The following is a 26,153-nucleotide window of genomic DNA, read 5'->3' as shown; positions in this document are numbered from 1 at the left end:
TTTTTCAAGATATCAAAATATATTGATTAAATGGTAAATGCATTTGAAAACAATTCTCCTACAAAAATACATACTGCATTTTTCAGATCAATGTTTTTTTAAACCTTTAGAGAAAGCTTAACCAAAGTTAATGTGTTAGAAATAAATTTTACATAAAATAAATGTTATCTTTTACACATATTTAAAGACAATATTGTTGAATAGTCAAATAATAATATGTAAATGATATCAGTAAACATTATATCGGTAAATCAACTATTTAAGCAACGACAACACCCCATTCTCTCACTTATATAAATCAGCAAGAGAAAGAGAAAAATCCCAGTTCCTAGCCTATTGTAAAATTTGCCTCACTTTTGAAAAGTTGTTTTACTACCGAATTAAATTTATATGGGTTTCTGGCGTGATGTTCTTACAATCGCGATTCGACGAGACTTCGGCAAAGAAAGAGACAATGAGTCGCGGCCTGTGTGTAACCCGGAACTCACGAGCGCCTATTATTTCCATAGACATAACTCTGCGCAAGCGGCAGAGGTCACTTTTGATTGCTTTCTATAATTTGCTACAACGGATCGTTTTATTTATATACGCGCGGGACAGGGGCGGCACGAAAGGAACCATGAAAGGAAATAGAAAATGAAGATAAGCAGTTACTCGAAGATAACGAGGGACTTTGCAATCTGAAAATGGAATATGGGTTCAATCCTTAGTTTTGTCTTGACCTGTGTTAAGAAAAAGAAGAAGAAGAAAAGAACTCGCATTTTATTCTATGGTGGAGCATTGCACACAATGGTGGAAGCGGGTATCGGTCAAAGAACAAATAATCTGTGAAACGCGTCGTTGATTTGAACTTCAAAAATTAGTTTCCTTCGTTGGAGAAGAACCGAAAATCCTCTATGGAAGTCAGCAATGGGCGAATGATCACAGCAGTCGTGCCCAACAGAATTTGTGAAACGCATAATTGAATTGAATTGAACTCACATTTAAACATCGATGCTTTAAATGAATGACATGGTTATTCAAGTAAAAAATGTACTGTTTTTTTTTAAGTGCAACATACGAATGTTCACTTTAACCTGATCTGCCAATGACGCACACTTTACAGTTGTTTCTTCTTTACGTGGTTAGACGCATCAACCAATATTCTACATCCACCTCCAAAACGGACGTTTGGCAGTTGAACTAAGAATCAGCCACCAGTTCATTTTTATTTGAAAAAACTAAAAAATGTTTGTACATTTTCCAAAATGGAACTGCGCCACTGGCCACGTGTAAGCGTGAATCTTTATATTCCGGCAAGCGACTGTTGTAACGGGCAACGTTGTTACACCTCCTTATGTCATCCCGGAAAAATGTTTTGTTGGTTTGTCGCCGTACTTGAAACGTATAATCGAAACTATGAAGCATAGATGGTGAATTGGTTACCCTTGGTCGTCAGCTAAAGGCATTCTGACGTTTAGACTAGAGGCCGCGAAACAACTTCCTGCATGCAGATGGGAATAGCCCTTTCTGTTCTTGTTACGCGTAAACATCAAGATCGATATAGCTGTTAAGATAAGTGTTGTATTTTTTATCCAAAAAGATTTCCTATATAAACCTCTAATGCCAAAAGTTAAGAAATAAAAAAAATAATAATTAAGGTCTGAATGTAGTTTTCTTGCTTACGACAATCACGCGTTGAAATTGTTTACTACAAACTTATAGAAATTAGACTAAAAAGCTTTTCAAGCGTAGTGATGCCAACCTACTCTTTTCGAGACTATACGCGCATGCGAATTAAAAGCACAAAATATTCGAGGTGTGGGGACGTTCCATGTTTGTCAATGATCCGTGGTACTTACAGATTAGAATTTTCCACAGACTACGGAACAACGCCGTTATCGGTCCAGAGTTATCTAACAAATTTCGAATATAGGCTCGCGGCTCGTCGACCCCGACAAAACAATTTTCTCGGCGTCCGCGACACTTCCTGTTTCGGACGGCAATCCGGCAACGTAGCGACGGTACTCAAGGAATGCGGCCTCGGTCGCCACCGTAGGAAGGAAGGAAAAGGCAAGCGCGGGAGGGGGGTGGGGGAGCCGCAACGAGCGAGCTCGAGACTGACTTCTCTCGGATGTTGGACCAGTCGCTGACCTTGCAAGGATCGGTCTAACTGTCAAAAACGGAACGTTGCCGCTGCGACGCGTCCGTATATGAGGAGGCGAAATGTAAAACCCTCCGAACTTCCCCGAGATGGTGCGAGACCTGTCGATTTCCCAACTAAACTTGAATGAGTTGTTTCTGTTTACACGGAATTATTTTCAAAATCTTCTTTATTTTTGACAGCCCGTTGTACCAAGGTTAAGTGAACCGCGACAACTACCAACAAGGTAATGCAAAATATCGACATATTAGTTTGCACCGCCTTCGACGTGACGTCTGATCCGTTTTACGTTATTGCGCACCAAGATAAATTACATCCCGCGAGAAACACCTTCGTACGTATCGGGTCGCCGTAAACGCGGCAACGCGGCCTACAGAACCGGATTGTTACCGAGTGGCGACCGGATGTGCCACATCCAAACGATCCGGGTACCTTTTTTCTTCGGCGGTTAATGAGGTACCCGCACGGGTACTGCCTTTTCTCGTTATTACACGCGAGGCAATTACTTACGCGTCGAGATAAAAAAAATCCCGTTTTTTTACGTTTCGAAAAATGGCGACACCTTAGACTCGATATTAGTAAAAATGCGGCTTTTCCATTATTCGACGAAACAAAGCCTTATTCGCGATTTTCTTTTACATTGTCGCGAGAAACAAAAAATAGGCTTGCGGATGCGATCCCTGATGAAGCGGAATAATTTGAGTGCGTCAGGAGAACGCATATACCTTTGTCAACGGATGCACTTTTAATGTCGACATGGGCGTGTCGCCACTGATTTTGCTACCATCTTCGTGGGAGCGCAGCGTGACAAATGGCAGAAAACGAAACGGGAAGAGCGCGCAAGACGTATTTTGGTTCTCCATCATCTGATTGTACCAAAAAAATACGCACGTACCATGTATATGAAAAAGTATATAAAAATTGATCTGCATCGTGTTTTGAATAAAAAAAAATGGACTAGCATAGAATGGTGGTGAAATATAATCGACTGTACCTGGTTAAAGAAAATAAAGGAACATATATAACTAGGAAACTGTCAAACTTGCGTTCGACGGGGAATTCAGCGTGCAATGACAAAAGCGGCAAGTTTGTCTTTGCAGGTGCGATGTCTTGCGCCGTTTATCAGTGCCTATCTACTCAATATAAATACAAATGAAAGCCTTCTACCAACCACATTTCTCTAGATATAGGTTTTTTTAATTACGCTTTATTTAGCCACTGCTTAATAAGGCAATTCGGCCAGCATACAACGAGGTTTTTCAGCTTTTAAGCAAATTTATAACGAGTACAGTGCCCAAGGCTCCCGGTGGGAATCGAAGCCACGCCTTGCCGACCGAGCCCTGTGATATAGGTTATGTTATTTGTTATGGTCATGCGGGCGAATGGAAAACGACGCCACTGGCGCCACAGTCACTTAAGTAGATGACATTCTTTTGAACCGGGATTTCGAATAACTTCAGGGGAGCACATGTGTCTCCCATAACCTGTCTCCTGTTTTAGAGCCTTCTAGTGTTACGGTCGACAAGGTTGCTTACCTCCGTGGTCCGTGGGAGACTTCTTTTTTTGTTTAGGTTTGAAACGAGGGGGTGGTTTTAATTTATGTTAGACTTGAAGTCGACCATTACGCGAAAAGGAAATGATCTGGTGGTCGTTGCGCAACGAAGTTCGTACGCGCAGCGGCGATTTTTAATTCACAATTTACGTTATCGGTCGACACGTCGGACGTCTTGGTCGGTGAGAAAAGTTAAGTAGGACGCAGTCGGTTGCACGGAAAGGGTTCGAGCGACGTAATACTAATTGTATACTACCACATATATGTCTGTAGTCCTGTAGTCCTAGTATGTGTACTGGTGTTCATCTGTGGATTCATTTGTTCGTTTTTTGATCCTTGCGAAGTATTTTTGTTTAATTTCATAGTTTTCAGGCAGTGCGCATGCCTGGAACTTATAATAATATTCCGGAGCTGCACACATAAGCGCAGTAGACTTAATCTTAAAATACGACAATAAAAATAAAACAACTTTGTCGGCACTAAGAATGTCAGGATAATTTGTTGCTTTTCCTTTCCACAGTGTTCGTCATTTTACCGGCAACCGATCCTTTAAACAGAATACGAGGAAGAAAGCATTTTTCAGGAGATGTTCTGCCTGCCCCGCATGTGACTGCACTTGTGCATACTTATTCTTCAGCAGAAAATCGAAAACTGAGTGATTAGTATATTATGCAACAAGTGCGGTAAACGGCATTTGACTCACGAGCTTGACACGAGCGGAGCGCAGCGGAGTCAGTGTTTAATAAACGTAAGTTTACCGAACGTGTTGCATATTGCTACGACCGTTAGTTTTTGGGCACATTTTCGCAAAACAGCACTAATACATTCTCTCAGAATTGACAAACGTCAAAATTCAAAGCGTGGGAAATATCTCTGAAAACATCCGATTGCTCCCAAACCCGTGCGGTAAAATCCCGGAAATGTCCGAAGCGGCACGGATTCATGGGAAACGAAACTGACGTGGTAAAGTGACGCTTCCAGCACGCTAGATCGGTGTGTAATTAGGTATTTTGCAGATGGGAGTAGAAACAATTATTTCGGCGCTAGATGCAAGTTATGAATAATTTTAAAAACCCTAAATGCTTTGCAGAAGAAATCCCACTCTATTTAAAAGAGTTGTTGGGCGGAATGTGTTGTAAAACGCAACAGAAAAGAAGAAAGTGTTTGTTGTTTAAAGATGGTCGCGATCAGCTGTCGTACGTCATCGGTAGTTTCATGAACGCGGAGTGCTAACAAAACTGTATGTGGTTAAAAAATTGTTACCATTTGCTATCGATTGCGCCATTTCGATCTACGGACATTCTCGAATTCCTCGATAAATCGTATTCGATGCAACTTGTATGTGTGCAGAATGAGTGGTGTGAAAACGGGATTTTTGGTGCCGCGCCCCGTTCGACATGCTGCGTTAACTTTAACCCGGAAAGAGGCAGGCGCAACAGCGGCGGCGTCGGCAGAGTTCAGTGGGGCAAAATAACGAGCGCTTGTCCCACTTTCCCTTTCCTTTACGTAATTTACGTAATATTGTATAACGAGAACGGCCATTCTCATACCGAATGTTACGGAACGAAAAGTCGGCATTTACGTCACCGCCCCGCCAAAGACGGAAGAGTTTTGTTTGAACAATAATATGTAACGTATAAAAGGGGGGGAGGGGGGCATCGAAAAAAGGTTCGCGGTTGTTGCGGTCGCGCCCACATCTATGTGACGCAAGTTAGGAAATGTCGACGAATGAGGCCGTTTAAATCTCGAGGGAGTCTGGTCGTTTCTTTTTTTTTTCGGGTAATCCCACGCGTACTTTGCTGCGCAACACCCTATGATGCAGTAACAATAAGCTAGCGTACGATCTTTTTTTTTTCAAAGAAACTTCGACAGGCTACAGTAATACTATTTACAAATCTTCTAGAATCCTGCTGCGTTGGTTGTTTATAAATCAAAAGTTTCGCCAATCATCATGTTGGCTTCTTCAGAGCTGAAGCTGTTCCCTCGTTCGTTTCGATGGTTCAATATGCGCATGCGCGGGATTTAAAAATATTGTTTTTAACAAAAAAAGATCGTTAATAAATTTGGAGGTGGCATTTTCAAGCCATTATTTTCTCGGAATATACCTAGATGCTTTGGAAAAACAAGTTCAGTATGTGGAAATAGATGAGGCAGGGCGCAAAGTGCAGGTTAGTGCGGGTGAAATATATAAGGAGCACGTAAATTATTCGGACAAGCAGAAATCGGTCATAAAATACACACAAGAGACAAAATACCGAGTTCACGAGATAGGGCTTCATAATTAAACAGGCGATTGTTAAAAAACTTAATGTTATTGAAGTGAAGAAACTTTCTCGGCACGAGCTGCAGCTAGAAGCTATATATTCGAGGTATCTTCTAACACGTGAACAATAATGAGATTTTACAGACTGAATGGAAGAGAAATCTCTGGTATATCTTTTGAGAAAACCCAGCATCATAACTGACTTTTCTATTACATTACTGATGGCATAAAGGATAGCTCATCGTTAAAATAGTGATGCAGTTGAAATTAATGTGAGGTCGCCGTCTACTAATCATGATTACTTTGCACTTGAATGTGTTATCCCCATGCCATTGATGTTTTACCATAGTAGAACCCTATTCAAGTCGCCATGAGTTGTTGGCAGTCTAAATAAGAACGCGTACATACATTTAAAGAGTTTTATGTCACTTATACTTATACGGCACGGAATCTTGGACAATGGGAAAGGCTGGAAGCATTTCAAATGTGGGTATTCCGCAGACTTTTGAAGATTCCATGGACAAAACGAATGACAAATATTATAAGAATGATGGGAACAGACAAAACTCCTGCAGCATGTGAAACGGCGCAAAATCAGCTATTTAGGATATATACAGAGGAGAAAAATATCAACTTTTGAATCTGATCATGGAAGGAAAGATAGATGGCCGGAAAACGAAAATGTGCATGGCTTAAAAACATAAGAGAGTGAACAAGATTAGACACATGCGCCCTATTGAGAACGGCAAGGAATAGAGAAGAGTTTGCTGCCATTGTCGTCAACCTTCAGTAATGAAGCAGGCACCTTAAGAAGAAAGAATACCAAGTACTGATTTATTATTAGCGAATCCTTTCAGTAGAAGATCGTGGTTATTTTGAAAAAATATTACCTTAAAAATGCCGCATCGAAACTTATGGACGAACTGTTACCAGCCATGTTGGTGGTTGAATGTCGCAAATCGAGATTTTAAATATTGCCAACATTTTTTTCAAATTTGATTCATAAGTTCCTGTATTATTGGCATGGACAGGGCCTCATATTTCTTTTTACAGGTTTAATTTCAATATATGTATTCGCAACGTTTTGGCTATACAACATTTTCATTTTCCGATTTTCACGAAGTACTTGAACTTGATGACTCCAACAAACAAAACGGTAAACACAAAAGACGTCGAAAAATCGCAAAGTATTAACCCTAGAATATGTACTAAACGGAGGTATCTAAATTTTAAGATTGTTCACAACAAGCGTCCTTTTTATTTAGGCACATTCAAGCTCACAATCATGACGGACAAGAGTGAGATCTCTTAAGCACAAAGTTAAGCTAAATAAATGCGTAAGATCCTCAAACGACACCCTTTACTGCATTTTTCGGTTAAGTTGACTAGAATACGAACATAATCTTAAAAAGAATTATTCAAAATTGATGTTTTCTGTCTTGATAATACGCGAACTCGTTCTTCTCGTACTCCCACTCGTCATATACGCTGGACTCCATGTGATGGACGAAATAGCCTCCCTGCAACATCACATACCTTTTAATTTCGGGCGCTCAAATATCAAACTACAATAAAACGATAGGTAACAAATAAGTAGAGTTCTCCAAAAGATATGCTTCACCACACCATATACCGTTTTTACAACCTTTTATGGTTTTGACTTCGGAACCAGTTTAAGACCCGCCTGTTGTAAAGCACGTGTGCCACAAGCCAGTGCCGTATTTAAGATGTTAGCCGATAAGAACTGTGCCGTGCGAACTGTTGTATTTTAAGAGTATAATTTAAGAGTAAGAATCGATTTTTCACTGCATGGAGTAATAATAATCGAGGAATCTCACCGATGAAATTCTACACAAATCCGTCAGCTTGCAGCATTTGTATGCACGAAGTACCGAAGTACGATTCTGGAAGATCATTGTGACATTGCCAATTTATTTATTGAGGGTTGCAAAGAGAAACCCAAGCGAGGTAGGCCAGCGGTTAGTCCTTCATAAAAATTTACCAAAATATTGGTATATAGTTTGGAGAATTCTACTTCGCGGCACTTACCATTGAAAAGTCGGGGTAGCTGCAGTCCCGTTGATTTTGCAGGAGGTGGATAAGCCCGCGGATGTACTCTATCGCCTTTAGTAAAGTTTTTACCTTGCTGATCCGCTTACCTCTGAAACATATTTTTACGGCTTTTCTTGATCTGTTATGAGCGTACTACAGTGGTTTGTGACAAGCTTGAGTCGATTCTAACCGACACTGTCATGTGTCCGCCGCCGTACGAAAAAAGAAAATTGTAAAAAGAACATCGTTTCGATCAACCGTGCATGAGAACGCCGCCAATCAAAATAATATCGTGTTTCATGCACGGGGCTCTTCACGAATCAGTCTGGCTGCTACGGCGACAAATCCGGGACACAATAGGAAGCGTTTTTAACGACGGTCAGTGTATCGGATAACTGCATTGTGCGCGGCTCAAGAAAAAATCTCGCATTACCTAGTGTTCTCGAACGGTACGACCTTCTTCAGCCTCATAAAAGCACTGTTAACCGCCTGTACTCGCCTGCGTTCGCGGGCGTTTCGTTTCGAGACCGTTTGCGGCGACCTCTCGTTGTGTGGCACGTGCCTGGTGCACTTTTTTGTGTCTTCGCGGAAACCCATCGCGAACGTCATAGCCCCGACGTACCCGACGCAAAACTGAAAACTTATCGTCTATTTTTTAACCAATGTACACCCGCATTTAGCACCTGGATAATGGGGCGGAGTCGAACGGTCATATTTTTGACCGCCGCGGACGCTTCCAGCTGTCTTCGCGGCGCCCTTTCGCTTTTTATGCCGTAATTAAACGATGATAGGTATCGAAAAGTCGACGGATCATTAGTAACTACGTGATAAACGAAGGGGTACTGCGGGAGGGTCAGATTTTTAATCCTGGCATCTGCGCGAGGGTTAGAGTCCAGGCAGTTCGCTCGATTCTGTTACATTATACTAAACTTCTGACTGTAAAATCAGTCATGAGTACAAATAGTGTATTGCTTGTGATATAATTCATAGCATCGATCTGACATTACACTTGTCATACAATTTTTAAATAAATATAATTTTTCTACGCCCGTCTATAAAATACCTAATTACACACCGATCTAGCGTGCGGGAAGCGTCACTTTACCACGTCAGTTTCGCACGGGTTTGGGAGCAATCGGATGTTTTCGGAGATATTTCCTAAACTTTGAATTTTGACGTGAATGTATTCTTGTTGTTTTTCAAAAATATACCCAAAAACTAACGGTCGTAGAAAAAGTATAATATGCAACACGTTCGGCAAACTTTTTAAGTCACTCGTTTATTAAACACTCGCTCCGATCGTGTCAAATACACTCGTGAATCAAATGCCGTTTACCGCACGTGTTGCATAATATACTATTGCCCCTTAGTTTTGCTAACGTCGGCAGGTTTCTTGTTGTCGCTTCTTGCCCTGTTCCTCTGATTCAGTAAAGCTGCTTGTTTATCACTTTCATCTGTTTTGCAATTCTTGACAAGTTTTTTTTTGCAGTAGTTACATACTTTTCTGATAATCCGTTTTGGTAAGCGTATCTCGCGAAGATGTCATTTGAGGTGGAAATCAATAAAGGTCTAATTTTGGAAAGAAATACGAAACATCTCCGACCAGTAATAACTGATGTTCAACCACCATTTACCCCTTACTTCAGTCTTGAACTAACAACTAGTATGATCGAACAAGTACTAGTTACTTGCTAGTGGTTGCTCCATTCCTAAATCAACGACTATAATTAGGGGTACGAAACATGCAAGACTTCTATGAAGCCCTAGTATAAGCTAGAGCGGTAGCGCTTTGGAGAATCCAAATGTGGAACCTGCTAAAGAGATCTATGTGAGACATAAGTAACTCTTCGCAGAAGACGAAGAGATTCATTGAAGAATACTGAATGAACATAAAAGAAATTCGTTCTATTGTTGCAACGTTACTGTTGCCTGAGTTTTTAAGGTTCCTTTAACATACATACGTAACAAAAAACTTAAGGAAATGCTTTGGAATGACATCAAACCAACTATTCAGAGCAGCTGTTAACAATATTAGGATAGGCATGATAATATCCTATCTCCGTTAGGAGAACGAACGAGAAGAAGAAAAAGAAGAACGTACATAATGCTAAAATTTGTGACTCTAAGATCAGCCGTAAGTATAAATTGACTATTGCGGGTCATGATCTGACAATATACTTGTCTCAAATAAAATCGGTTTATTTCTCAAATAACTCATTAAACAAGTTACTATATTATTACAATCGGGTCCCCCTTGCATAATTTCCATATCAGCCCAATTCGTCCTCGACTCAATGCGCCAAACATCTGCGACGCAAGACAAACATAACCTAAAGAAAATTTTGTAGTTTCGAAAGCACTTTACGAAGACTTTTGATCTTAACTTTCTACCCTGCCTTAAAACTTAACCAGCGTTTTAACTTTCAACTCCTTTCCGATTCATTTAAGCATTGATCTTGCTTGCGGCGATTCTTGTTTTGTTGAGGTTAGCTTTGTAGTTAACAAGGAATTTAGTGAAATGGTATTTTTTTTGGAGAATTTAAGGGAAATTTTATTTACTCAAAACGTGGGCCAAAAATAAGACAGAAAACAGCTCACGTGACAAAATCATCGTTTTGATTCGTAGACGCTAGCCGTGGTGTAAAATTATATCGGGAAAAATGTCTGCGGTCGTGCGTAATTTGCCTGGAACGATGCGGTCACACGCGCGGTGGTTTATTCCTCTGCATGATTCACCTGGAAATTGTTTCGTCTCCGTTCTGATTATATATTCAAACGGCGGCCTTATCGAGAAAAAAATACTCATCGAACGGAAGTAAACGAAATGTTTATTCGTTCGTCGTTTCGTAGAAACACGTGTGGGAAAGACATTTTTGGGATGGGTTCTTTCGTACGAAGTACCGGTAGTCTGACCAGAGTTTGTTATTCAATGGGTGATCCGTCTCGTCCTCGTAGTCGAGTCAGGAACGGCGATCGGTACAAAAGTACTTTGTTTATTTTGCAATGACACATGTTACGTTGCGATATTGAATATTAAATTATCGTTTCGTATTAATATTGTGGAATCGTGAGTCGAGTTCGTGAAATAATAAAACTAATTAACTGGTGTTACTATACATTACTACCAACTTCCGGTAATCAATTTACGTGCCACGGATCATATATCACCACAGAATATAAATTACGCAAACGTTTAAACTACCTTCGAAAACTATGAATTTTGTAAAAGCACTGTGGTATGCGAAATCAGTCAGACGATTGGCCAAAACGAATAATTTACCGTAAAAGGTTATCACCTCCCTTTACCGAGAAACAATTGGTATTCGAAATCCGGCTTATTGACACCACGTACGCAATTGTATACTAATCAGAGAAGGTTTGGCGATAACAGTGCCTTTTTGGATACTTTCACGTTCGCTTAAGGACATTATTGAAACGGCAAGGACGTGTACTTAATAGATTATTATGAGCTCGCTTCCTACAATTCATACTAATAAGCGCACGCTCCCGGGAATTGTAAAAGGGTTTTGACGTTAATTTCTAAGGAACGCGATTTATTTAGCATTCGATTCACTGGCTGAAGTGTACTTGATTTTTGATAATAAGTATACAGAAAAGAACGGTCGGTGGGCTTTATTGTTGGTAGCATTGTCTGGGATTCCTATGTGATATAAGAAATACACAAACATAAATCGCGACGCTAGCGCTACCTCTTCGTCGGTGACTGAAATCTGCTATGGATAAAAATATACAAGTGAGACAAAACGCAAATTTTAAAACAGGTTTATGTGTTACCGGCGGTTGCAAGCATAATTCGTATTTCATTTGAAACACACATTTTCATTCGCACCAACATCCATGGTAACGGTGAAATTCCAACCTACGTTTTCTGCGCAGAGAAAAACGAATTCTGCTCTCAGTGTCTGGTGTCGACAGTCACGCATGGGACATGAGACCACCGAGTTTTTTTAATCTGTGATTAAAAAAACTTATAAATAAAAGGCAACGGATGAATAAAAGGCACAGGGTATTATACAAGTACTTTCAAATGAGAAATTTATTGTAATTTTGTGGAAGGTACTAATTTTAAAATAATTGGAATAATAAACCATTAAAAGTACTATTAAGTTTATATTTTACTGCATGACTGCATTCTTTGTTTACAAAACGACAGAAATTGATGAAAAAATATCTAGGACGGCCATATGAAGGTTATAGAACCGTTTATCCCAAATTTGGACTACAAAGTGCAATAAACCTTATCTCGTTAAAAACTAAACAGTGGTTTATAATGAACAATACAGCAGAACTGTGGCATTTTGTTAATTGCAGAATAATTAGAAATCACCAGATAATCGGGGAAGATATATGGGTCAGGGATGGCAAAATCGTTGATCCGGAGAAGATATTTTTTGACGAAAGACGCGATGCTGACCACAAGTATGACTGCAAGGGGCTGCTGATTTGTCCAGGATTCATAGAACTTCAAATTAATGGTACAAACATTCACATATTAAAAGTCCGATTGCATTTTCTATGTTTGCAGGAGGTTATGGCTACGATTTTTCTTTCAAAGACAATACAGAAGAAGCCCTAAACGTTATATCGAAAAAATTGCTGGAACACGGGGTGACCGCTTTCTGCCCCACTTTGGTTACCTCCCCTATAGAAATTTACCACAAGGTTTTGCCTAAACTTAAGTTTCGTAAAGGCGGATCTCAAGGGGCGACAATATTAGGCGCTCACGTCGAAGGCCCGTTTATTAACAAGGAGAAAAAGGGCGCTCATCCGCCTGCATGTATACTAGATTACGAACAGGTAAGGGAGGCAAATTCTAACACCAAATGTTTTCACAATTCCATTCCTAGGGTATATCGAAATTGGAGGAGGTGTATGGTAGCCTAGATAACATTAAAATCATTACTTTGGCTCCGGAATTTGTAAACTCGTCAGCGCTCATTAGGAACATCAGGAAAAAGAACATTGTCATATCTTTAGGTAAGTCCAAGCAGCAAAGTATCTTCCTGAAAATTATGTTAGTTTAATGAGTTCAGATGGCAAGGTGATAATCACGATGTTTTATCAAAAAATTTAGTTATAAAATGTTTCCATTTTTGATTGTTTCCAGGTCATTCAACTGCCGATTTGGCAACAGCCGAGGAGGCGCTCGAAAGCGGGGCGAGTCTCATTACTCATCTGTTTAACGCGATGCTTCCTGTATGGCTTGCCCTAATGACGGATTTCCTTTAATGACTTGTACGTTTTTAGTTTCACCATCGCGACCCAGGGTTGGTAGGACTGCTTGCTTCAGATAAAATCACGGAGAGTAGACCAATATTTTTCGGTATTATTGCGGACAGTATACACACCCATCCAGCAGCGTTAAGGATAGCATACAAGGTACACCCCGGTGGTTTGATTTTGGTAACTGACGCAGTATCGGCGCTTGGATTAGAGGAGGGACGGCACAAGATCGGTCAGATGGACGTGGAAATTCGTGACCACAAGGCGTTCGTGGCCGGCACAAATACTCTCTGCGGTAGCGTGGCTACCATGATCGAATGTGTGAGGAATTTGATCCAAGCCACAGGTAGCTACTCCTTTTAGAATATTTCAACCATATGGTTTATGGTTTTAACTGTTTCGCACGATTTTGCTTTTAAAATTTGGGTCAGTCCCCTTAGCCAGCATCCGCATATTGCAGAGTTGATAAGCCCTGTGTGTTTTTTGTAAATTTACTTCTAATAACCAGGGCTACATGAGATCATTCGGCCAGCTTACACAACAAACAAAAATTCCTAAAGGATGCCTTCGTAAAGAAAGGATCTGCACTAATCCATCATCCTCCATTCAGATGGCACAACTTCTAAATAAATAGTTATAAAATAACGATCGATTCTTCTAAGGGCTCCAGCAATTTTCTCATACGGTATATCCGATTCCATCTGGCCTGGTTGCCAGCGTAAATATAAGGCATTCGGATATACATAACGGAATAACATAGCACTGCGCCTCTATCACTTCAGCTTACACATATACAAAATATCACAAGTTACAGAACTTAAATCTTGCGTCACAACGCGATTGCAGTAGTAGCTCACAAGGCCTAACAATTTTCAGTATCTTTTAGGTGAAAAATTAATAACGGCCAAAATAATACTGCTCTGTTCTGTCTGTATTAAATGGAGGAGCGAATGCACAAGGGTTGATCATAGAAATTTAATGGTATATTTGAACTACTTGGTATTTTTAATGCAGGGTGTTCTGTCGAATACGCATTGGAAGCTGCCAGCTTGCACCCGGCCAAAGTTTTGGGGCTGGACTCTCAAAAAGGGACACTAAATTACGGCGCTGATGCTGACTTCGTTGTATTGACGGACGACTTAGTCATAGACTCTACGTGGATCTCGGGGAAGCCCGTTTACACACGCAAAACGCGAGGCTGATAAGGTCACGAGTTGTGAATTTCTATATTCCGGGACTGCTGGTGATAAGTGATATGCGTGTATATAAAATATTCACTCCCTTGTAGTAAAATCTTAGTACTTTATTTTAATAAAGAAATAAATTAAACAGGTAAAATTTATTTGTTAGAAATCATTTGTGCGCCGGCCTGCCCCTGTACTCGACGCTGCCTGAAACATTTGAGGTTAGTATCGGTTGTGTTGTCAATGGCGCCCACTGATACCGTAAGGTTGATAATCTTTGACGACGCCACGGGATGGCGTAGGAGAAAAACAGTCCGCTTTGAGCACTTCTTCTATATTACCATAACCCGAGAATTTTACTACGTATGTTGCATCGGTTACGCCAATTACAGAAGCGTTGTAAAACTGAGAAAAAAGGGCTGGTTTAAACCGATTTGTTCTTTGAATTTTCGTTGTGGTCTATGAATTTTTTTCGAGTTGACCTACCTTGCCATCTTCCCAATACCGTGCCATGCACGCACTGCCTATCGCGAGTGATCCTGGTCGAGTATTGTTTTCATTATCGGGTCGCAAATTTAAGTGCTGTCTGAGACTCCTCTTCGCAAACTCCCCATTGCCTCTCAGTGACATTCTCGCCACATTATTCGCTATATTCTCAATATCCCGCGTCGCCGAGGACCTCGCGGAGGCACTTTCCATATTAGACATGTTTTTATTAAAACTCGATCTATTCCCAGCATGCCTGTGATTATTGTTGGGGCGCCCCGTGCCAGTTTCTACTTTAGGCTCCGAGTCGTTCGATTTCCGTGTGTTATCGACATAGTGTGGGGCACTACCGTTAAACCTTAACTTCTCTCCAACATTTTGGTGATTTCCTCGGGACTGGGGTTTCGCCTCATTTGCGGGCAGCTTGCTTTCGAGAAAATCAAACAGCGACACTTTTTCCAAGGGTTTCTGAGGCTTCTCTTGCGCCTCGTCCCTTGGCGTCATTTGCCTTCCCTTCCGCGGCCTCTCATGCGGCTCCATTAGTTTCTTAAACTGGGGCTGCACATTCTGCTTCGCTCTGCCACTAAAAGTTTTCCGCGACGAAGAAGATGTGGCCTCTGCTATCGCCTCCTGTCTCTGTAATTCAAATTCTGAGTCTTCTTTGCTTAAAGGTTTCTCTTTATCAAGTGATTTGAATGGTTTCGGTTGGGTATCATCTGTCATCTTTGTACCGAAATTGACCCACGGCGGGGCGCCTTCCAATGATGCTGAAATATGTCACACTGAAACGGAGACTTGTCAAATTCAGCGACTTACATTTTCGACCATATTTTTGACTCTCCTGGACGCTTTTGGCAAGGAGCCATTTCTCATGGAGGTGAGGAACTTGGCCCCCGAGCACCGTGCAACTCGAGGGACTTAGCAGCAAATACCCTGAAACGATCGGGGCAGCGCTGATCAGTAGTTTCGTGCCGGGAGCGGTTTTGTCGCGACTGATGGCGCTAATAGGTGAACTCTCGATGGCTTGGATGTAAGATTCGCCGTCAGTTAATGTGAGTTTGAGCATGCGCGGAGCCGCCTGCGAGTTTTCGTTGGCCTTTGGGGCAGAAATATTTCTAATCTTTTGTACTTGGAGGACACACTTTGAGGTCCTCTTTTGCGTCAGTTCGGTGGCCAAAAACGGCTTTCCTATAGCTTTGAGGTCAGTCTAAAACCAAGGAAAATTCTGCCCCGCTTTAGTAATGACAATTCGATAGCTTACGTCTAGGGCTGCGTTCAACATTGTGGTTCTGTCTTTAGTGGTACCGTTTTTGTACAGCAGTTTTATTCCTTCTTCCGAACAATGCCTTAAACACATCGAGAAATATATATAACAAACTACTTCAATTACTCGTCAAAAATTACCATTCGGGCCCCAAAATTATAGCGTCTTCTGATATCATTTCTATTTTTTTACATCTCAAGAGAATTTTTTTTTTAGATTCTTCTACTTTCCCTTCAATTAGCCAATATTGCTTGGATCATTCGGCTTTTTTATTACAAAAAATATACTCTGAAACTATGTACTCAAATATTTTATGAATGTACTGTGTCTGAAAAGAACCATAGGTTTTCAGTAAAATTTTGTTAATTGTATATCTTAAATAACCTTTGTCAACGACGTATGGCCATTTTCAAATCCTTCCACAAAGAATGAGGTTTGAATATTGTGGCTGAGAAAAAAGAAGCGAACATTGCAACTAATGCAGCCTAACCATAATCGTTTTTGTTTACATATTTTATTTAGATTGCTTATATACTTCGTTTTACATTTTCAATGGGAGTACATGGTTTGTGGAGACTCATCGAGCCCTCGGGAAAGCCTGTGCCATTTGAGACTCTGGAGAATAAAGTATTAGCAGTGGGTTAGTTGTTTCATTGAAAGGTGTCGATCCGCCCGAGTCCTATTCACACTTTCGTAGATATTTCATTATGGCTTCATCAGGCAGTGAAAGGGTATCAAGATTCTAGAGGCGCGACCGTCCCGAACGCGCATTTACTTGGCATATACCACAGAGTGTGCAAACTCTTGTATTTTAGGATTAAGCCTGTATTCGTGTTTGATGGCGGTGTTCCGGCACTTAAAAGGCAAACGATAGTATGTAAATGACGCTTTAATTATCGAGTAAACATTATCCCCATTTTTAAGGTTAAAAGAAACCAGTTAAAATCTAAAAAGGATGTAGAAGTGGACAGGCTTCAGAAGCAAATTTTAAATACCATTTTAAAGCATACGGCAATCAACAATCTACATTCTGAAAATGCAAATCGCTTTGATATGGATTCCTCTAAGGAAGAGCAAAAAAAAAACAAAAATAATATATACCAAAATATATATAAATTGGAAAACTCAAACTCCTATTGTAATGACTCAGACAATGATTCTGATGAAGATGAACAAAAGTGCAGTCCTTCCAAGCAGTGGGATCTGCACACAATTGATATGGAAAGTATCCAATTTAAATCCCTACCTGTGGATGTACGCCATGAAATTCTCACAGACTTGAAAGAGACAAGAAAACAGTCATCTTGGGGTATGTATTAGTATGAATTAGAAAGTAAAGAGGGGTGTTTGTTTATCAAATGCTTCAGGCAGAATCCATGAGATTCCTAAAATAAGCAATGATTTTTCCACATATCAAATGAACCGCTTGCTAAAACGTCAGGCGGTACAGGCTGCTTTGGAAAATGCAGAGAAGGAAATGGGTGGGAAAACTTTAAGCCTTACAGAATTGGAATCCATGTTACAAGAAGAAGGGGTGATATCAAAGCAAAATCTTGGCACAAGAATAGCTTCTGACAAAGATACAAAGTAATATTGTTTTGGTTCTATGGTCTATAGTCATGGGCACCCCAGTTAACGAATTGTTCGAATTCTTGAATACAGTAACCAAATTATTTAGGTTATTTTTGTTTCTAGGTTTGTTTTGATAAAAGATACTAAAGTTGCATTGACTTTGGACAACACCGCACAAGGAGAAGCTCCCACATCAGTAGCCAATCCCGAGGAATTTAAAATTCAAAATCCAGTGGTTATTGAAAACAAAAATAAAGCAGACCAAGAGTTCGAAAGTGACTTGCAAAAAGCATTGGTACTTTCGCTCGCAAATGAGCCGTCAACATCTGAACAGGCCCTTCCACAGAAGTCCCATGAGACAAAGCAATTTGTTTTAGAAAAATATGCCAATGCTGATTTTCAATCCAGTTTTAGCGAAGACGAGGCGGCTTCCAACGTTAACATGACGTCTGCGCAGAGCTACATGTCCGAGTACAGTGGCCTCACCCCTAGCGAAATTTCGAAAATTCTTGACGTCGGTAAAGAATTAGAAAATTATCGGAAACAAACAAATACTCAAGGCTTGACAAGTATGGCACAATACACCTGGGATAAAAAAGGTAACCATTAGTTGCGTCAGTGATTGAGGTTATGTTCGTCAAATGTAACCTCTAATAATATTTATGGACAGGATATGGTCTGAGCTTTTTTTTTATTACGCTTTTATTGGCCACTGCGGCTAGGGCAATTCAGCTAATTTCTTGGTTAATGGTATGTGATAAACTGAACATACGCACAAAGGTCAGAAAATGTAAAAAACATTCAAAGCTGTAAATATAATATATCAAGATAATAATAATAATAATAATAATATATAAAAACTGACCGGCAATTCTGGCAGCAAAACTCAAATGAGTATTCGGGAGGTACTATGAAGAGGAGCTGGCGTTCATAAATCATCCATACAATTGTTGTGATTTTGTGTGTGTTGTGATGAAGAGCACAATCGAACAATACATAACTTAAATCACCTAGTTCTTCAGATTCGCAGTTTCTCCATTCAGGTGGGGAGGAAAGCAGCAATGGTTGCTTCTCAGTCTACACATTGATCTGATTTCTCTTCTATTTAGATCTAGCTTATAATCCAGGGTGGGGTAGAAAAATGTGAGCTGTAATTAATCCTTTGGATTTCCATCTCTCGCTCGAAGTATTCCAGATGTTAGGTTTTAATTTGGAAGAACTAGAGGGACTCCCTAAAACTTAATTTTGTTCTCTTGTGGTTCTAGGTGAGAAGCATTAACTATTGCCCTCTTTTATGCTTGTGTGGCTTAGAATTCAGCATAGTTGGATGTTCTTATTTTGAGTAAAAACTAGATGAAAATCAAGAGTCCAAGTCTCACTTTTCTTAATTTCAAATAACTTGGAGTCATTGCTATCTTTCGTTAGTTTTAAGTCCTGAATTGGAATGAAGCTCAACAAGTTCGGCAGTGGATAAAGAAACAAGGAAAGACGAGTCCATTCACTGTTAGACAGTATAAGAATACACTCTCTCTAACAGTGGATCGACTCTTTCAAAAGCATCCATAAGTGAAGGAATAATTTTTCTTTGAAAAAATGTTCATTGTACATTGTGCTATATAAAATAATTTATGTGAATTTAATTCAGCATCAATCATAATCAAAAGCATAGCCCCAGATAAGGAATCAATATGAAAACATTACGCAAAATCTGAACATTATAGTTCTTCCTGAAAAAAATGTAGCTGCCGCTTTATTGGGGTTAATCTCAAGTCCTTTTCAAGTTATGCACAGCAAGGCGGTATCATCCGCGAACTATAAAAGTTATGTTCTCTGGAATGGTATCCTTAATTGAGTTGATGAAGAGATAAGATAAAATAATAGCAGATAAAGACGGGAACACTGAGAAAATCTTAAATAAGCAAAGTCGACTCTATAATATGTAAAATGCAATTGTAGGTTCTTTCCGAAAAATTTTATTGAATAAATTGATCAGAAAGCTAGCACCTTCTACAGGAAGACGGTTAAGAACTCTGCGCTTGCGCATTTTTCTTAAATTTATACGTGTGTTATATTTTCTGTGTTTCATAGAGGTGGATCCGAACGAAATCATCTGCGCCGAACAATCCGTTCAGGAAACAGTAGATAGAAAGGCTATTAGTGTCACAATTAAACCGGATGACGGCTTCGACCTCAAGGACGACCTTTTCTCCGACATTTTCGAACGTTATCGGAAAAACGACGCTCCAGTTCTTGAAGTTGAGAAAGGGGACCGTGACGTGGATGTCTTGTCGTCTAGCGACTCCAGTGACTTTATTGATACCGAAGATGTAAATTTTAAACCAAATAATGAAGAGTCAATTGCTAAAAATATCCGAGAAGAGGAAACTGTTGTGTCCCCTCCTGAAAGTGATGGTTTTCGTGAAATTTTCGAGGCCCCGAAATCTGTAGCAGGGAAGGAGAATGAAATTTTCGACGTTCCGTCAGAAACTAAATCGTTACCTAATGAAACAAGAGACGAATTAAGGGAACCTCTGCCCGAGGCTCCAGCCAGGATTAAAATGGAGCTCGATGAGTTGAGAAACGATCTTCAGCGTGAAAAAATGGAGTTAATGAGCGAGAAGGCGACTAAAGAGAGAATAGCAAGCAACATTACAGACCAAATGTACCAGGAGGCTCAAGTACTCACAAAACAAAACATTTTATGACAGTGAATTTACATAAAGTTTGTATAGGAGCTCTTGGAATTGTTTGGGGTGCCTTATTTGTCAGCCCCGATGGAAGCCGAAGCTCAATGCGCATTCCTCGATGAAGCCAAGCTGACGGACGGTACTATAACCGACGACAGCGACATATGGTTGTTTGGCGGCCGCACAGTCTACAAAAATTTTTTCAATCAGAACAAATATGTTGCGGAATTCAGGGCGGACGGTATTCAAACACATTTCAAGTTGACAAGGGATGAAATGATACTACTCGCTCTATTGGTAGGCAGCGACTACACCCCGGGGTTGCAGGGTGTGGGTCCTGTCACCGCATTGGAAATCCTGGCCGCTTTTCCGCCAACGAAACTTAAAGATCATGACCCGCATCATTTAATATCAGGTAGTTCATCATAATCATTTATTTATTTGGCCACTGCTACTTGAGGCAATTGTGCAAGCTTAGAATCACGTTTAAACATTTAAACGAATCCTATTACTGATTTCTCTCCATAGGAAAACCGGTTTCACCAGGCCGAGAAACTCTAAAGTATGAGTCTTTACATTAACAAAGTGATATATCTAGTTGCATGGCGTTCATAATATCAAATATGGGTGAAAGGGGATAAAAAACACGTTTTAATTGCTTATTATTTTAATATTCTAAGATATAGTACAAATCAGGTAAAACAGAGGATCCTGCACCTTCAGTAGAGATTGAATTATTAGCGCAGAATAAAGAAATTAATAAAGCATTTTAGATCAAACGAAATGTTTTTAAATCGGCTGTTAGTACTTGTTCTGCCGATTCAAGAGTGCAGGTTGTAACTGTTTCAATTTCATGGGGTTGGAAATGAAGCTCACATATACCTAGATTCTAAAGGTCCCTACACTTATCGAAAACTATTTCAGTAAGACTCACCTTTTTTTTTTAATAAATGAATTTTCCTTTCTTATTGCTTGCTTATTCCGCAAGGCCCCTACTTGTGAGCATGACAAAACTGCCTTCTTTGGTCTGTTCTTACAATTCACGAAGTGTTTATCAGAATTAAAATCAAAAAAGGAAAGTAACACACACACACCGACAAGGCTATATAGATATCAAATCCCCCTACAGAATATTAACGCAAATATTTAGATCTCGCACACTAATTGTGAGATTGGTAAGGACAGGTAAACTATGCACGCCTTTTCGCGAATACTGTTTCTTTTAATTTATCGTTTTTTTAGTATCAAATACTTTAATTAAAAAGTATAAATGAACATATAACTATAGCGGGCACCATTTATTCTCCCATTCGTGATGACTCACTGATTGTTTCACCGCCTTGTTGTAGAGGTCGTGTTGGCCCATCCGACCCCCAAGGGGCATGAATATGGGGACCGGTAACAGTTATATTTTAAAATCGTTCGCAAAATTCTCAAAAACAAAACCCACTGCAACTGATAACAAACAATTTGCAAGTTAGTTAGTTAATTTACTTCTAATGGCCAAGGGTGCATAAGGTCATTCGGCCAGCTTACAACAACAGGTAACTATAGACAAAAATTCCTAAAGGATGCCTTCATAATGAACTGGACTAATCCACCATCCTCCAGTTTTTTAACATATTCATATGATGGCAAAACTTTTAAGTAAATAGTTATAAAATGACGACAGAACCGATTCTTCTAACGGCTCCTACAATTATCTCATACGGGATAACCGATCCCATCTGGCCTGGTTACCAGCGTGAATATAAGAGATCCGGAAACTGCACTAACAATTACATAATGAAACAACATCACAAATCCATATACATCCGCTTAAGACGAACACTATTTCTCAAATTTGTAAGCACTGCGTGTCTATCACTTCAGATAAGAAATATACAAAACACTATTTTAACTCAAACGACACTAATTTCAACTCATTTCTACATTTTATAGAACCGAGCAGGACCAACTTGCGCTTTATTATCTTAAAAGTTCCTATCATTTCTCATCAATTCTTTCTGTTGTCGTAGGCCTTAAGGAGTTTCGTTCGTGGTTCACTAAGGGTGAATCGCCAGGCCCGGGTCGAGTATCTTTAAAACGAAAGCTGAGGAATTTGGTATTTACGGAGGCGTTCCCCAGCGTACAAGTTGTCGAAGGTTATCTCGTACCGGAGGTAGATACGAGCAAAGAAACGTTCTCGTGGGGTCGGCCCAACGTAGACGCCCTAATCGAGTTTGCTAAAGAAAAATTCGGATGGACGCGAGCCAAGGCCGAGCAAATTTTACAGCCCGTAGTAGCGAGGCTTGCGGAAAATCGTATGCAGAAGTCTATAAAAGACTATTTTCAAACGAACTTCAAGGTCGATTCTGGTAATGTCGACAGCAAGTTAAGTAAGAGGGTTAAGTCTGCCATAAGCAATTTGGGCCAAGATCCTTCGGTGCGTGTAATTCAAGATGTAAAAGAAGAAGTGGAGAAGAAGCTTAAGACGCGAGAAAATGTCACGAAGTCTAAAAGAGTGAGGTCTAGTAAGAAAAATACTCCCGGGGACGATGAAATTTCAAGTAGTAGTCGCCAGATTGTGCCTAATGTGAAAAAAATTGAAAATAATAAAGAAGAAGAGGTGGCCGATAAAATCGAGGCAATTCGTAGAAGAAGAAAGCTGAAAGCGGAACTCGATGCAGCTGGTGTTCCTCGTCGTAAAATCAGCAAAAAAACTAAGATCGACGTTATACCTGAGGATCTGAAAACAGATGAAGATGTTTTCGTGTTAATGCAGACGGCGATTACGTCAGGGGCGAGAGTGGAAGAAATTACAAACGAAGCAAAGGCGCAGCTCGATAAGATGGAAGCGAACAAGTCGGATTGTAGTCGGGTTCGAGTTCTTACGAAGGAAGTGATACCTCAAAGAAAAAACGAGCAGAGTTTGCACCTAAGAAACAAACTGAAAGCCATAGAAGTTTTTAGGAAGAGCAAGAAAGGTCCGGGTTTTGTACCCAAGAAGGGAAGGAAGAGGAGAGAACCGAAATCCGACGCCGAGTTGTCCGAAATTAGCGATTAAGAAGTGTGTGTATTTTAAATAAAGTATTAATTTTAAAGATTTTTTTCTCATGTGGCAACGATGCAATTTCTAAATATATTGTTGCATGAATTTTTATCAGATGAAAGGGTTGTTAAAAATACTTTTGTTTTAAACTAAGCATGGTTTGGTGTAAATATATTCAATGATTTTGGTGTGTTTTTGTATATAAATGTTTTTTTTTAGGGTTTGCCACTTAATTATTATTACTAAACGTATTGAATGGTTCCCGTGGCTTTAATTAAAGATCTAAAACACAAGAACCCATTTGAACATTTACAACATATATATATATATATATATATATATATATATATATATATATATATATATATATATATATATATATGATGACACTATATTCCGGGATATCATCCGTTCGCTCGTTGAACTCCGACTGGAATCCTGCATCCGACTGGAATCCTGCAAATCCTGCATCCGACTGGAATCCTGCAGACGTTTCGCCAAAATCTCACTTGGCATCTTCAATGCTCGCGCTCCGAAAACACTTCGAACACTGCACTGTTTTCGGAGCGCGAGCATTGAAGATGCCAAGTGAGATTTTGGCGAAACGTCTGCAGGATTCCAGTCGGATGCAGGATTTGCAGGATTCCAGTCGGATGCAGGATTCCAGTCGGAGTTCAACGAGCGAACGGATGATATCCCGGAATATAGTGTCATCATATTTTTCCATCCGTGAATCAATACGTGAGAATATATATATATATATATATATATATATATATATATATATTGTATTGATAAACCTATGTTTTTAAAAAGCCTCTTTCAGGCAATTCCTTACATTTATATATATATATATATATATGTATATATATATATATATATATATATATATATATATATATATATATATATATATATATATATATATATATATATATATATATATATATAAATATTGTATATTGTATTGATAAACCTATGTTTTTAAAAAGCCTCTTTCAGGCAATTCCTTACATATATATATATATATATATATATATATATATATATATATATATATATATATATATATATATATATATATATATATATATATATATATATATATATATATATATATTTTTTTATAATTTCATTGTTTATGTGGAATCAGTATATTTGCTATAAGTTTATGAAAACAAACGCTTTGCACGGATTATCATAAACAAATTGTAAATTGTTTTGGGCGTTAATAATAGTTAATATTTTTTTCTCTCTTGAATTTGGTGTCACAGAGTTAGAATTTTCAACATAACCTAAAAGTTGTGAAGAAAAAAGGTTTATTTAGTACTTTTTGTATACCTTTATAAATACGTTATGTACGGGAAGGGTCGGGAATCAGATGACGGACCCACCGAGTTGGAGTCGCAGTTTATATTGCGATTGCCGGAGGAAGCGGCCAGGGTTTTACGCGAAGCGTTGCGTAGCTGCGCGAACCTGAAAGACCGCTTTTCTATCAAAATCGAAGACGACATGAGACATTCCGAGGTACGACTTGACCACTGGCTGCTGCCTGGCAAAGTGATCGACTTACCGACTGTTATAGAGTCGCTCAAGACGATCGACTCGAAAAGTTTTTATAAAACGGCCGACATATGCCAGATGCTGATCTGCAAGGAGGAAGACGATCAATCGTTTGTGGAGGAGGAATCGCCCCAAAAGAAAAAAAAAGACTCCAACAAGGTGGACAAGAAGTACTTGTGGCCTCACGGTATCACCCCTCCTGCCAAAAACGTGAGAAAGAGGAGGTTCAGGAAAACGCTGAAGAAGAAATACGTCGAGGCGCCGGAGATAGAGAAAGAAATCAAGCGGTTACTGAGGAGCGACAGTGACGCGGTGAGCGTCAAGTGGGAAGTGATCAACGAAGATGACGAAAATAAAGTGAATAAAGGTACTGTGATCAAGAAGGAGATCATTGATCCTCCTCAGGTAGCCGAAGACGATATTTTCGGTGGCGCGGTCAGCGATTCAGACGACGAGGAGGCCCATCTCAACGTTTTGGACGTTATTGACGAGAACAGTCAGAATTCCGGCGACAGTCGCTTGTCCGATTCCAACTCGGTGATGAATAATTCAGCGGAATCGAAACTAATAACTGAATTTTCTAGTGAAATGTTCAACGAGATGCGCGATTCGCCAAGCGTCATGCAAGACCTCGACTACTACCAGCAGTCATCTTCAACAATATCGTTTTCTGAGACTAACCTGAGCAAAGAGACCATTGAGGCAAAGCTCGACGAGCTCAATGTCGAGCTGAACGACATTAAAAACAGGCGTATGCAGCAGGAGATGAAGATTGAGAATATTGAAAACTTGGCGCTGCGCCAACGATTTCAAGAGAATCTTGAGCGTCTTATGCAGGAACAGATTGAGAAGCAGCATGATATCTATGAGCTGCAGGAGCTGCTCAAACAGCTCGATTGACTAAGGAGACGCTGATAGTTGGCGGCGACTATCAGTTACAGAGAGGGATGGGCTATATTGAAAATTATTGAGTTTTTTTTGAGTGGGTGTCCATATTTCTATGCTTATATTATATTTATATAATCTAGTAGCCGAATTAGAGGGGTAGGATTTAAGGAGAAAATATTGTCTTTTTTAGTTAGCTATGTGGGTATTTATACGCATATAATATA

General features: G+C 39.7%; 5 protein-coding genes across 5 annotated transcripts; 3 read left to right on the top strand and 2 right to left on the bottom strand.

Annotated features, from left to right (window-relative positions):
- Positions 1–7,213: 7,213 nt before the first annotated feature.
- Positions 7,214–8,677, bottom strand: LOC132705204 (achaete-scute complex protein T4-like). Its single transcript, XM_060675660.1, has 3 exons — positions 8,444–8,677; positions 8,008–8,119; positions 7,214–7,478 (listed from the first exon to the last, which is right to left on the bottom strand). The coding sequence occupies exons 1-3, from the start codon at positions 8,617–8,619 to the stop codon at positions 7,377–7,379; spliced, it is 390 nt and encodes a 129-aa protein (XP_060531643.1). The 5' UTR covers positions 8,620–8,677; the 3' UTR covers positions 7,214–7,376.
- A 3,449-nt stretch (positions 8,678–12,126) lies between these two features.
- On the top strand, positions 12,127–14,590 carry LOC132705201 (N-acetylglucosamine-6-phosphate deacetylase). The gene is made up of 6 exons (XM_060675658.1): positions 12,127–12,506; positions 12,557–12,828; positions 12,879–13,008; positions 13,139–13,227; positions 13,279–13,600; positions 14,269–14,590. Exons 1-6 carry the CDS (start codon positions 12,191–12,193, stop codon positions 14,454–14,456), a joined length of 1,317 nt encoding a protein of 438 aa, XP_060531641.1. The 5' UTR covers positions 12,127–12,190; the 3' UTR covers positions 14,457–14,590.
- On the bottom strand, positions 14,532–16,529 carry LOC132705200 (tudor domain-containing protein 3-like). Its single transcript, XM_060675657.1, has 6 exons — positions 16,329–16,529; positions 16,186–16,270; positions 15,741–16,131; positions 14,925–15,691; positions 14,699–14,843; positions 14,532–14,645 (listed from the first exon to the last, which is right to left on the bottom strand). Exons 1-6 carry the CDS (start codon positions 16,364–16,366, stop codon positions 14,608–14,610), a joined length of 1,464 nt encoding a protein of 487 aa, XP_060531640.1. The 5' UTR covers positions 16,367–16,529; the 3' UTR covers positions 14,532–14,607.
- A 122-nt stretch (positions 16,530–16,651) lies between these two features.
- LOC132705198 (DNA excision repair protein ERCC-5 homolog) lies at positions 16,652–23,659 on the top strand. Its single transcript, XM_060675655.1, has 8 exons — positions 16,652–16,828; positions 16,886–17,061; positions 17,113–17,497; positions 17,556–17,775; positions 17,884–18,359; positions 19,849–20,438; positions 20,493–20,862; positions 22,466–23,659. Exons 1-8 carry the CDS (start codon positions 16,741–16,743, stop codon positions 23,491–23,493), a joined length of 3,333 nt encoding a protein of 1,110 aa, XP_060531638.1. The 5' UTR covers positions 16,652–16,740; the 3' UTR covers positions 23,494–23,659.
- Positions 23,660–24,755: 1,096 nt separating this feature from the next.
- On the top strand, positions 24,756–26,147 carry LOC132705202 (transcription initiation factor TFIID subunit 7). Its single transcript, XM_060675659.1, has one exon. The coding sequence runs from the start codon at positions 24,835–24,837 to the stop codon at positions 25,939–25,941; it is 1,107 nt and encodes a 368-aa protein (XP_060531642.1). The 5' UTR covers positions 24,756–24,834; the 3' UTR covers positions 25,942–26,147.
- The last annotated feature ends 6 nt before the right edge of the window (positions 26,148–26,153 follow it).

This window comes from Cylas formicarius, unplaced genomic scaffold, assembly GCF_029955315.1.
Source record: "Cylas formicarius isolate icCylForm1 unplaced genomic scaffold, icCylForm1.1 PGA_scaffold_7__23_contigs__length_41026272, whole genome shotgun sequence".
NCBI classification, from domain to species: domain Eukaryota; kingdom Metazoa; phylum Arthropoda; class Insecta; order Coleoptera; family Brentidae; genus Cylas; species Cylas formicarius.
This window is presented reverse-complemented; position numbering and strand designations above follow the sequence as displayed.

Coding starts and splice junctions, on each gene's coding strand:
- LOC132705204 (XM_060675660.1), bottom strand. CDS start 8,619: ATGACGTTCGCGATGGGTTTCCGCGAAGACACAAAAAAGTGCACCAGG. Junction 8,120..8,443: donor GTACCGTTCGAGAACACTAG/GTAATGCGAGAT, acceptor AATATGTTTCAG/AGGTAAGCGGATCAGCAAGG. Junction 7,479..8,007: donor GCTACCCCGACTTTTCAATG/GTAAGTGCCGCG, acceptor GTGATGTTGCAG/GGAGGCTATTTCGTCCATCA.
- LOC132705201 (XM_060675658.1), top strand. CDS start 12,191: ATGAAAAAATATCTAGGACGGCCATATGAAGGTTATAGAACCGTTTAT. Junction 12,829..12,878: donor GTATACTAGATTACGAACAG/GTAAGGGAGGCA, acceptor TTCCATTCCTAG/GGTATATCGAAATTGGAGGA. Junction 13,009..13,138: donor GAACATTGTCATATCTTTAG/GTAAGTCCAAGC, acceptor GATTGTTTCCAG/GTCATTCAACTGCCGATTTG.
- LOC132705200 (XM_060675657.1), bottom strand. CDS start 16,366: ATGATATCAGAAGACGCTATAATTTTGGGGCCCGAATG. Junction 16,132..16,185: donor TGTTGAACGCAGCCCTAGAC/GTAAGCTATCGA, acceptor CCTTGGTTTTAG/ACTGACCTCAAAGCTATAGG. Junction 14,844..14,924: donor GGTATTGGGAAGATGGCAAG/GTAGGTCAACTC, acceptor CTTTTTTCTCAG/TTTTACAACGCTTCTGTAAT.
- LOC132705198 (XM_060675655.1), top strand. CDS start 16,741: ATGGGAGTACATGGTTTGTGGAGACTCATCGAGCCCTCGGGAAAGCCT. Junction 16,829..16,885: donor GAATAAAGTATTAGCAGTGG/GTTAGTTGTTTC, acceptor ACACTTTCGTAG/ATATTTCATTATGGCTTCAT. Junction 17,062..17,112: donor CACTTAAAAGGCAAACGATA/GTATGTAAATGA, acceptor CCCATTTTTAAG/GTTAAAAGAAACCAGTTAAA.
- LOC132705202 (XM_060675659.1), top strand. CDS start 24,835: ATGTACGGGAAGGGTCGGGAATCAGATGACGGACCCACCGAGTTGGAG.